Raw genomic sequence first — 10,801 nt, forward strand, 5'->3', positions numbered from 1 at the left:
TTTTTGATATAAAATGTGAATAATGTATTGTACACAATAATTCATTTTAATAGTTTTTATTGTACAAGTTCCAAAATTTAGTCAGCGTTTAATCTAATCGTCTTTCTTTGTATCGGTTTTTCCTCCTCTGATTCTTCCTGTACGACGCGCAGCAATAAGACCAATCTTACGACCAGCGCTGGTTCCACGCTTAACTGTGGATGCTTTACCAATGTGTTGATGGTTACCACCACCGTGAGGATGCTCAACAGGGTTCATAGCAACACCACGAACCTGCAAATAATAAAAATGTCTTAAACATGATATATTAAAATAATACACAAATGATGAATTTTTAAGCTGCTCAGTAAAAAAATTTTCCACAATAAATTATTCAGGTTTCAAATGTCTGAAAACATCACGGATATTTGTACTTTTTATCAAAATCTTTCACTTCAATTGTATTATGGAATACTGTACCTTAGGCCAGCAATTCCTCTTCGCCTTGTATTTGTGATAAGCACGACCAGCTTTAAGAATCGGCTTGTCAATACGTCCACCACCAGCAACAATGCCAACCATAGCTCTGTTGTTGGATGGAATGACTTTTTTGGCACCAGATGGTAACTTCACTCTAGTCTTCTTTGTATCAGGATTGTGAGCAATAACTGTGGCGTAATTTCCAGAAGCTCTGGCTAACCGACCTCTGTCGCCTGTTTTTTCCTCCAGATTACATACAATAGTACCTTCAGGCATTTGACCAACAGGCATTACATTTCCAATTTGAAGATTAGCTAAAACATAGAATATGTTACATTATTCGTCTATATTAATAATTATTTTTTAGAATTTATTTTACTATATAAAGTTTTCCAGTTAGCTCATAATAGATAATACAATAATCACTTTCAAAATATTTCAAACCGCACATCTTTGTCCTGATCACTTCCTAAAATTGTTGAAGGGAAGTCCATAGTTCGATTTTTATTTATTTAGGGCAAGTACTCAGCAAGTAATAAAATATCCCATAATATAAATTAAAATTTTTCTATTCTTTATTTCATATTTTACAAAAAGCAACTAACGCACTTGTAATATCTAATTTTCTAATAATAATGATACCAAATGACTGCAACTGAATTATTTTTCATTTTATAACATATCTTATTAAAACTGGTGGCTTTATTCTAGTAAAGTTTCATACATTTATTTTTGCTCAGATTCTTAAAGGACAATAGTAAATAAATTAATGAACACTAAGAATATCTATACGTAGTAAACTTACATGCAATTTTTGAGTTTGGAAACAATAATAAATGACAAATCCTTTAGTATTCTCATCTCATAAAAAAATAATCTGACTATATTCATATTTAGTATCATTTTTATCAGAAAAATATCACAAGTATATTAGTTCAGAAATAGGAAACAAAAATAGAAAAATTTTTAAATGCATTTTTAAATAATTTCTCGCTGTTCTTGACTGTCAATTGTTTATCTTCAATAAACAAATTAAAATAAAAGACTCAACTGATTTAATCCAAGGTTCCTTATTCAAAAGAAAAGATCAAAGTACTCATACCAATCTCTCAAATTGTGTATGCATTAGTTCCATGAGCTCATATATTTTATAATAAATTTTATGATTTGTTTACCTTTCCTTCCACAGTACAAGAATTGTCCAGTGTACATTCCCTCAGGTGCAATAAATAATTCTTTACGTGTTTTAAATTTGTAGGGGTCACGGAAATGCACAACAGCTAAAGGTGCTCCACGACCAGGATCATGAATAATATCCTATAAAAAAAGAATAATTGTGCTTTAGCATCAAACTGTTTCGAGTAGAAACCATTTCATAAAGTATGTAAAGATCTTCAGAAAGAGCCTCTAGTGTTCAATCTTCATCTACAATCAGGAGTAGGTATACTAGAAATCATCATGTACGTATATGTTTTCTATAGAATTAGATTTCACCGAATTTTCCTAGTTGAAAAAATAAATAAAATAATTACAAACCTTGACAACACCTTTGATGTACCCATGCCTTTCAGAATAGTCCAGGGAACGAAGTTTAGGTGCTCCCTTCCTCTTTTTTGTGTGGGATCTGAAGACAGACCCAGCTCCCTTACGCTGAGCACGAATTACTCGACCCATGGTTTAAAACCTACACAAAATCAATTCGAAATATTAAAACATTGATTCTTGCAGCACTGAAGACAGCATGGAACGTGTCACCGAGAACTACAACTTGTGCATCATAACCTCAAACTGAGACAAATGAAATATAATATAATTTTCTTCTATTAAGCTAAAATATTTATTGAAACGTCTAGAAAGACGATTGAATTATACTAATTGTAACTAATCTGGGTCAGATGCATTTTATTTTAACTAATTCAAGCCGATTTTAACAAGACAAAAATCCCAGGTCACATACCCCGTGAACCGATATCAAGTAGAGAAAGACGCAGCCGGAAGTGGAACCTTCTGCGCAGTTCGTATTGGCTGCACTGTAAGCCCGCCAAAAAATTCAATTTCAAAATGTGTACTTACATATGACGAGTTAAAATATTCGGCATAAACTCTACCATATGATCGCAATAGTTGACAATTATACAATTTTTCACAAATATGATTAGCATTCGACTAATTAACAATAAATTAAAGCTTATTATATATAGAATATTCTTACTCATGGATGCCTTATCATTAATCATACTGTAGAGAAGTCGACATAGCGTTTATTTTGCTAGAAGTGTTCGAAATGTACAGACGCGTTTCCTTGATTCTAATTATTTTATTTTGCGTGGTGGCTACGTCCCGCAATTTAAAAAGGCAAAAACGAATTGTGGGTGGCAAACCAGCTGCACAACCACCAGTGGATGATCCAGTTGTTTACGTAACTCGTAATAATCGGCAAGCGCAAATTTATGGATCTCGAGACCCGAATAAAGGATTTTATGTTTTCCGTGGCATTCGATTCGGACAGCCTCCAGTGGGCCAGTATCGATTCCAAGTAAGCTGTTGTTTTTTCTCCGTCTGGCTTTTTATATCTTTCCATCTACTATCGAGATATATGTAGTAATTACGTTCGATAATTGTGTACAATAGCACTAATATTTTTAGTTACTGTAGTTTATTTATATGCATAAATATATCTTCAGGACAAAGAAATTTTATGAACACAGTAATGTTGTTATTATTATTTTTGTTGAATTTTTCAAATATTCTACGATTATATGTATTATAAAAAAATTGTATAGAGCATAGAAGAATTTTACTAAATATTGACTTTATTTTGGGTGTTTCTTCAATTAATTTTTAAATAATTCCAGAAAAATATTCTGTGAAATAATTTTCTAAGGACCGATTCGAAATCGAATGAATTAATTTGAATACTGATAATGTATTTCAGACGTAAATTTATCAACTTGTACATCCTGCAGTAGTAGTCACAGCGTGCATGATATCGTTATCTTCGACTTCTCATTTTAGCTACTTTTTTAACAAATGAAATAGATTTATTCAAATGAGTTTTTGCTTCCATTTAGAGACCTATACCTGTTCATTTGGAAGGTGTCATTAATGCCACGAAATGGGGCCCTCCTTGTCCTCAACCAAACAATACCCGAGACGGTGAAGTTGTGGGAAGCGAAGATTGCCTTTTTTTGAACGTTTTTACACCTATGCTCTCAGAGCCTGGGGATGGATATCCGGTATTAATTTGGATTCATGGGGGTGGTTTCAGAAGAGGCTCTGCTTGCCAATATGAAATGAGAAACATCATTAAAAAGAAAGTGGTGGTCGTGTCGATTCAATATAGATTGGGATCACTTGGTAATTAAAACACTTACTAATATTTCAAGAATAATTGATAATGAAAAAATATATTGATTACTGAATTACTTTATGATTTTTTGTGAGAAAAGATCTAACAAAATTAGAGTCGTTTCATAATGAAATCAGTAGAATATATTATCTGTAGTAGATTTTTTTACAAATAATTTAAACAAATTTTTAAGTAATTATAATCTCATGAAATAAAATTAAGAAATGTAATTTTTATTTTGTAATTATAAATATAAAAATTTGTTGTGAAATTTGCTAAATAGTTTATACTTTTATTTCGTTAATATCTTTATTTTATTTATGCATACACTAAAGTAAAATAAGAAACTGTTTAATGGAAAAACAAAGAACATGGAAAAATATGCATATCCAAAAATAATGTTAGAGTAATTTAAAATTCCAGTAACGCGTAATTTTAAAATTAATGTTGCTAAAATGCAGAAATAGAAATTTTTATCTTACTCATACGATTATTACAGGATTTTTAAGTACTGGCACAAAAGAATTACCAGGCAATAATGGTATATTTGATATGATGCTGGCAGTTAAGTGGGTGGAGGATTATATCGAGTACTTTGGCGGAAATCCCAAAAAGATCGTCGCGTTTGGTCACGGCACGGGAGCCAGTTCAGCTTTTATCCTTACATTATCTCAGTTATCCAGAAGTAAATGGATACAATATGCAACGTAACAGTTTCGTAACACCATGCCATCAAGACTCACATTACGTATTTTCAGATGCTTTCAGTGGTTTGATTGCTATGTCAGGCACGATCTTGTCCCATTTCGGGATCGATAAAAATCCATTAAACACCGCAGAATACATCGCTTCAAAAAATGGCTGTCCATTGAATGATACAATTGAAATGGTTCGTTGTCTTCGACAAATACCAGTTAAGGAATTAATAGCAGCTGATTCCAACTTAGAAAGTATTCGTCGCGGTGTCGGCGATTTTATCACCAGTTTAGCTACTTTATTGGGCCCTGGTCCTGTGATCGAGGGCAGTAACGATGAAAGGTATAGCTGCATCTGCAACTGTTCTACGTTATTTTAAATATATAAATTTAAAACTTGAATTTTTATAGATCTCTTCCCAATTTCGTCACCGATACACCAGAAGACTCCCTGAAAATCGAAAACATTCCAACAGTACCATTGCTAACAGGAGTGATGAATAATGAAGTAGGGGGTGCACTTTTGGGAGATTACAGGAGTGAAGTTCATAATAAATTGCGCACTAGTCCAAACTTCTTGTACGAAAAACTCATACCTAAATTACAAAGTACCATTCCAAATTTCGGGAATAAATCACAGTTTCTTCCGAAAGCTTTTGATAGCTACTTAAATGTCTTCCAAAAGAAAGGAAGTTCTATTAGTATCTCAAAAATAGCAGAAGCTATGGGAGATTCTTTGTTTAATGTCCCTGCCTTCCTTACTGTCGACCATTGGTCCAAGAAAACGAAAGCTTTCTTGTATAGTTTCGATTACAAAGGGAAACGAAATTATGGTAAAAATTTTCTGTCAGGATCACCTATTGCGGATGCTAAACACAACGCGGATGGTACGTATGCTTTGTAATTTTTTCCAACAATACTTCAATTAACGTTTTTAATTTTGTTAGGTATCACAAGTCATGGTGATGATCTTGGATATATTTTTGGACAAAACACTATTACTGGCGAAGCATTAAGAAATCTCGACGAACCAAATGAAGAAGATGAATTCGTGGAGGACGTTTTCACGACTATGATTGCTGAATTCGCTAGAAACGGAGAACCTAGTTTAGCTACAGCTTCACAAAGTGGTAGTCTATTGTCAAATATAACACCTGTTTTTACTAGTGAAGCCAATCCATTTATTAGCATTTCTTCGAATCCACAAGTATTGACAAAATTCAGGTAATTAGATATAAATAACTAAAATATAAGAAGTTATAAGTATGTAAATATTGTTAATTGTTAGGTACTGCGAAATGGCGTTGTGGACAGGTCTTACAGAACGGTTACAGTCAGCTGCATGCAGTCTTTTTAAAACCACTTTGGATACTATAGACAACAGGGCTCAGAAAACTATAAATACTGTTGAAAGTTCTGTTAAAACATTAGAAAATGTTACTGCAGATCTCATACCTGGTCTTTCCCTTGTAAAGAGTAGAATGAGAAATGTCAATGTTAAGGGATTTTCTGGAAGAACAAATCAAAAGACAGTAAATAATGTATTATCTCCAAACTCATTTCCATTAGGTGGTCTATAATGTAAAGAATGATAAAAAATTGAAAAGTAATATAGCAACATGTTTATTTTATTTTTATAATATATAAAATAAATATAATTAATAATTATCTTTTGGTATATCCTGAAAGAGGTGTAACATATCCTCCTCTTCTTCCTTTTCATTTTGTGTCGATGAAGATTTTTGATCTGCTTTTACTACTTCAGAATTATTTTCTGGATTCTGTTTAGTTTCTTCTGATACGTCCATCTTTTCAACTTGAGAGTCTTCATTTTCTTGATTAACATGTAACAGTGGTGGTGAAGATGGTGCTTCTACTGTATTATTCATAGTTTTTGATGTGTCATCTGTGGCTAATACTGGTGTAGCCTCGTCAAGTAATTTGTCAGTGATTTGTGTAACTTCTTCATTTTCAACGATATTTTTGTTCTCTATGCTGACTGTCATTTCTACTTCTGGTGTTTTATCTGTCTCCAGTACATTGTTATTTGTTCGTTCTAACTGTGATTCGGTATCGATATTTTGTGAAGTGTTCTCTATGCTATCAATAATGGATTCATCAGGATTAGAATTTGTTACTTTTAATTTTTTATTTGAGGATGGTGCCGCATCTTCTTCGTCTATAACATTTTCGGTATCAAATACAGAAGTATCTTCTATTGTTTCAGAATGTTCTGCTTGTGAACCATCAGCAACAAATTCCTTTTGTATTGCTCTGAAAAACATCAATGCTTTTAATTTGTAATCTTTAACAAATAGAAATTTGTTAATAATAATACCCATAAACAAATTTACATGTGCATTTCTACAACTTACTCTGTTTGAGTCAATTGTAAGGGAGGCGTGTGAGGGTGTACAATCTTTTCAAGTTCTGCTATTGCTAGTTTAGCTTCTTGACTAATACTTAAATTACTGTCACTTAAAGCCATCTCAAACATTTGCATGGAATATTGCGTAGGCAAAGGTACTAAAGAATGTGGATTCATTTGCAAAGCTCTTAAAACTCTAAACAACAGCAAGCGACACTGAGGATTCTCTTTATAAAATTTCTGTTCAGAACAGCTCAAATAACAGTCGTATAAAAGAGGTATTATAGTATTTTGAATAGTCTGTAAAGAAGAATTCATTATTATATAAAATGAAATTTAATAATGAAAAATATAATTGAGACGCTTACTTTAAAAAATGTTTGTTTTAACAGTGTTCCACAATTGAAAAATATATTTTGTAATGCATTGAGAGCTTCTTTGCATATATCCACGTCCAGATAATGTTCTTTAGTAGAGGCTATTCCATTATTCAAATATGTACCCTTTTCATATTGGCTATCTCGAAGACGCTTTAACGCTCTTTTTGATAAATTATGTGTTTTCTGAATCTGTAACAAAAGTTTTAAAGCATATTCTTACAAGTTTTAATGTATGCATTATGAAGATAAAATTAATTTCTAGAAATATTTTGAACTTACAGTTAATAATACACGATTTCTTTCTGGTACTATGTCTTTTAACATAGAAGGAAGATATTCGTCTGCAACTGTTTCTATACCTGACATTGAATTAGTATTCGACAACCATGCTGTAAGACATTTATAAACACATATTCTGACATTTCTGAATGGTTTACTACCACTAATGGTTATTTGATGTTCTAATACAGTTTCTGTCCATTGTAATGTTTGAAGAAGCAATTGCAGTATTGTTGATCCAAATGGTATTAATTGCTCTTGAAATCTATGTATTTTAAAATAATTAAGCTTTTATAAATATTATTTCATTATTAATTTAACTTAGTTCTAATCTTACCCATTTATCAATGCATTTAAGACATCAAACAATGCAATGTGCAATTTTGGTAAAATAAGGTATAACATTTGTTCTTTGACAGAATTTTGATGTTTCAAATTAGACGGTTGTATTGACAAGCCTCTGCATAAGACTCTTAGAATCTCTTGGGGTAATACTGAGTTTTTCTTATCAATCCCGCTATAAAATTTGAACCATAAACGTAATATGCTTTTGAAATATCTTAGATATTAATATATTTTCTTACCATAGCATACAAGATAAATAAGAACACAAATTCTCAAATCTTTGTTTTTGCTGGAAGTAAAATTGAATAACATTCTTCTCAGATATAGTTGGCAGTTCCCATGTATCTCCAATCTTCACATTTTCTAATTCTATCAAATCAGAAAATAAGTCATCCATTATAGTATGTAAACTATTACAAATAAGTATTTGATTATATGTCCAATTAGTATAGGTAGTTTTTAGAAGTGGTGGTTTGAAGGACCGTTCTGTTGCTTTTGCTAAAAGAGCGTAACATCTTGCACTTGCGTTAACTAAGGTTTTTTGGTCGGAATCAATTTGTGATAAAATAATTTTTTTCATGGACGTCTGAAATAATATTACATTTAATATTATCTTCAAACTTTTGCTTATTACAATGAAAAAAATTTTTTACCTGAAATCGTTCACACACTTCTGGATATTGATGCAATAATACTGCAATTAAATAATATATAGGGCCACATTTTTTTTCTGATGTTAAATTTCCAATCACATTAACGAGTTGCTTCACATTTTGCATGGACACTTGTTTCTGTATTTCAGGAATGTCTTTTGACTGTATAATTAAATATCCAAGAACTTTGCAAGCAATACTCAGTTCTTGCGGAATGCTATGAACACTTTCTAATACTTGAGTTGCTTTCGACATCCATAATATACAATATTTTGAAAGAGTATCTTTAGAACATTGAGATAGAACTTTGTCTAAGATTAATAAACCATTGTATCTTGTCTGTGATCGATTTAAATGGTTATTAACAGTTGATATAATTGCACTTTGCGCTCTGTCAACCTACAAACAAATAACACATACATTTTACTTAATACAGTACTTAAAGTGGTAAATTCATTTTTAATAAAAAGTAATAAATCGACTGTCGATTTTGATGCACTTATGAAAACTTCAAATATGCAAAAATGTACAAAATATTAAAAATAAAGTACACATAATATTTGGAGGCTGAAACAAGTTTGCACTTAGTTTCCCTTATTTCAGCAGTATTTACGCAAAATTTGAATTTGCATAAGTATCCACAGTCTAGTAATAAATTTATGTTAATAACAAAATAAAAGTAGTTTCAATTCATGCAAGGTTAATTTAAAAAATTTTCTTTACCTCTTCTATGTCAAATGGTATGTCGCCATTAAAACATATTAATTCTTGCAAAAATTCCTCGTATTCTTTTGAATTACAGTCATAAAAATTAATTAATTCCGATATTGTTGCCATTGTTTTTCTATAACAATAAGTACACGTGTTTTTTGTCTAAAATGAGGTTAGGTTTACAAATGTAACCTAGCGTTCAATGACTGAATTCAAGAGAAGATAAACAAATATTATTGACTATATTTCTCTTAAATAACATAAAACATTAAGTAAAACTTAAATAAACATTATTTTACATATATAATAATATCTACGATGAAAATATTCAAATTTTATTACATTCACAACTATAATACAAAATTAAACACAAATCAATCATTTTTAAAAACATTTACTTAAATGCAATTTTTAGGTGCAATGCTTTTAAATATCAAATACACAGTATATTTTCTCATACATTTTATTTTTCTCTATTCATATCATAATAAATTACATAGCAGAATTTGCAGAAATATTTAAAATATGTTCAAGTCTCAATAGTAGATTTAATAGTATTAAGGGCAAAGTACCAGATTTTTTCAACTTCTTTTTTGCCACTTTAAGTGTTAGCAAGTAACTATTGTCGCATTTATGCAGATCTGCATAAATCGCGCGCTTAGAGTCAGTCAAAGCATAGCGTATACCGTGAATCTTTTACGCAACGCGATTGGCCTCAATCGCAAAAGGAATTATTATGTAATTTTGCGGTGCACTCAGTGGTGACGGTTCAGCATTTCTTCTCGTCCTATGGATGCGTGCGATCACGCAGGTGATCATTTCTTTCGATGTTTTCTATTATATCGTCTCTAATAACAATTTCCTTCCTGTCCCTCTACAGCTACGCATCCAATACAATAAAATAAAGATTTCATGTCAACTTATTCAATATTTAAGACTTTAACTTCAAAAAACTGACTCTGGCGCGCATCATACATATTTTTTTATCGAAATCGAAAATCGATTTCTTGCAAGTCGATTATTTTGTAGTCGACTTTTCAGTGGATCAATATTCTAACTTTCGATTATTATCGATTTGAGAAATTGATTTCTTCAATAAGAATCTGTATCCCTAGCGTGAGGTTTGAAACAAATTTTTAAATGAGGAATTAGTTTCCAATATGTTTAATTTCTTGAAGAGTGACAAATAGATATGCATAAAATTATCTTCTTTTTATCTGAGAAAATTTTGATCACTGTTGGAGTTGAAGACGCATATATTTAAGTAAACACTTTTTATAGAAACTTTATTTTCATTTTTTATGAATGTGGGGTTTTTTATATGATACGCAGACACAGACAGGACTTTTAATGCGCATGCAAAGTAGTGAATTATTTGATGTAGGATCGTCATCTGAATTGAGAGGTTATGCAAATTTAATTAATTAAGGATGGAGTCTGAAATTAGTTAAGCTGCTAAAACTGCTGAATACTGTATACACTATCCCAAATAGCACAGAGACATCTTAAAAACATCTTAAAAATATCCAGTAAAGTCCTAAAAATATCCAAAAGACGTCTGT

At 31.2% G+C, this 10,801-nt stretch overlaps 3 protein-coding genes across 3 annotated transcripts; 1 reads left to right on the top strand and 2 right to left on the bottom strand.

Moving 5' to 3' along the window:
• Positions 1 to 40: 40 nt before the first annotated feature.
• On the bottom strand, positions 41 to 2,443 carry Rpl8 (ribosomal protein L8). Its single transcript, XM_076391335.1, has 5 exons — positions 2,417 to 2,443; positions 1,996 to 2,143; positions 1,635 to 1,776; positions 460 to 773; positions 41 to 273 (listed from the first exon to the last, which is right to left on the bottom strand). Exons 2-5 carry the CDS (start codon positions 2,131 to 2,133, stop codon positions 94 to 96), a joined length of 774 nt encoding a protein of 257 aa, XP_076247450.1. The 5' UTR covers positions 2,134 to 2,143; positions 2,417 to 2,443; the 3' UTR covers positions 41 to 93.
• Positions 2,444 to 2,743: 300 nt separating this feature from the next.
• LOC143186680 (carboxylesterase 1E) lies at positions 2,744 to 6,083 on the top strand. The gene is made up of 7 exons (XM_076390388.1): positions 2,744 to 2,995; positions 3,531 to 3,816; positions 4,308 to 4,493; positions 4,567 to 4,846; positions 4,915 to 5,390; positions 5,451 to 5,727; positions 5,792 to 6,083. Exons 1-7 carry the CDS (start codon positions 2,744 to 2,746, stop codon positions 6,081 to 6,083), a joined length of 2,049 nt encoding a protein of 682 aa, XP_076246503.1.
• A 19-nt stretch (positions 6,084 to 6,102) lies between these two features.
• LOC143187059 (proline-, glutamic acid- and leucine-rich protein 1) lies at positions 6,103 to 9,399 on the bottom strand. The gene is made up of 8 exons (XM_076391007.1): positions 9,252 to 9,399; positions 8,529 to 8,927; positions 8,115 to 8,461; positions 7,868 to 8,047; positions 7,531 to 7,795; positions 7,240 to 7,440; positions 6,879 to 7,171; positions 6,103 to 6,777 (listed from the first exon to the last, which is right to left on the bottom strand). Exons 1-8 carry the CDS (start codon positions 9,363 to 9,365, stop codon positions 6,162 to 6,164), a joined length of 2,415 nt encoding a protein of 804 aa, XP_076247122.1. The 5' UTR covers positions 9,366 to 9,399; the 3' UTR covers positions 6,103 to 6,161.
• Between the last annotated feature and the right edge of the window lie 1,402 nt (positions 9,400 to 10,801).

The sequence above is a fragment of the Calliopsis andreniformis genome, unplaced genomic scaffold (genome assembly GCF_051401765.1).
Source record: "Calliopsis andreniformis isolate RMS-2024a unplaced genomic scaffold, iyCalAndr_principal scaffold0022, whole genome shotgun sequence".
In the NCBI taxonomy this organism is placed as follows: domain Eukaryota; kingdom Metazoa; phylum Arthropoda; class Insecta; order Hymenoptera; family Andrenidae; genus Calliopsis; species Calliopsis andreniformis.

Excerpts from the sequence above, each read along its gene's own strand:
- Rpl8 (XM_076391335.1), bottom strand. The coding sequence starts at position 2,133 with ATGGGTCGAGTAATTCGTGCTCAGCGTAAGGGAGCTGGGTCTGTCTTC. Across the intron at positions 774-1,634 it reads CTTGTACTGTGGAAGGAAAG|CTAATCTTCAAATTGGAAAT; the intron begins GTAAACAAATCA and ends TCTATGTTTTAG. Across the intron at positions 274-459 it reads AGAGGAATTGCTGGCCTAAG|GTTCGTGGTGTTGCTATGAA; the intron begins GTACAGTATTCC and ends TATTATTTGCAG.
- LOC143186680 (XM_076390388.1), top strand. The coding sequence starts at position 2,744 with ATGTACAGACGCGTTTCCTTGATTCTAATTATTTTATTTTGCGTGGTG. Across the intron at positions 3,817-4,307 it reads ATATAGATTGGGATCACTTG|GATTTTTAAGTACTGGCACA; the intron begins GTAATTAAAACA and ends CGATTATTACAG. Across the intron at positions 4,494-4,566 it reads ATTATCTCAGTTATCCAGAA|ATGCTTTCAGTGGTTTGATT; the intron begins GTAAATGGATAC and ends ACGTATTTTCAG.
- LOC143187059 (XM_076391007.1), bottom strand. The coding sequence starts at position 9,365 with ATGGCAACAATATCGGAATTAATTAATTTTTATGACTGTAATTCAAAA. Across the intron at positions 8,928-9,251 it reads TACCATTTGACATAGAAGAG|GTTGACAGAGCGCAAAGTGC; the intron begins GTAAAGAAAATT and ends ATTTGTTTGTAG. Across the intron at positions 6,778-6,878 it reads TTACAATTGACTCAAACAGA|AGCAATACAAAAGGAATTTG; the intron begins GTAAGTTGTAGA and ends GATGTTTTTCAG.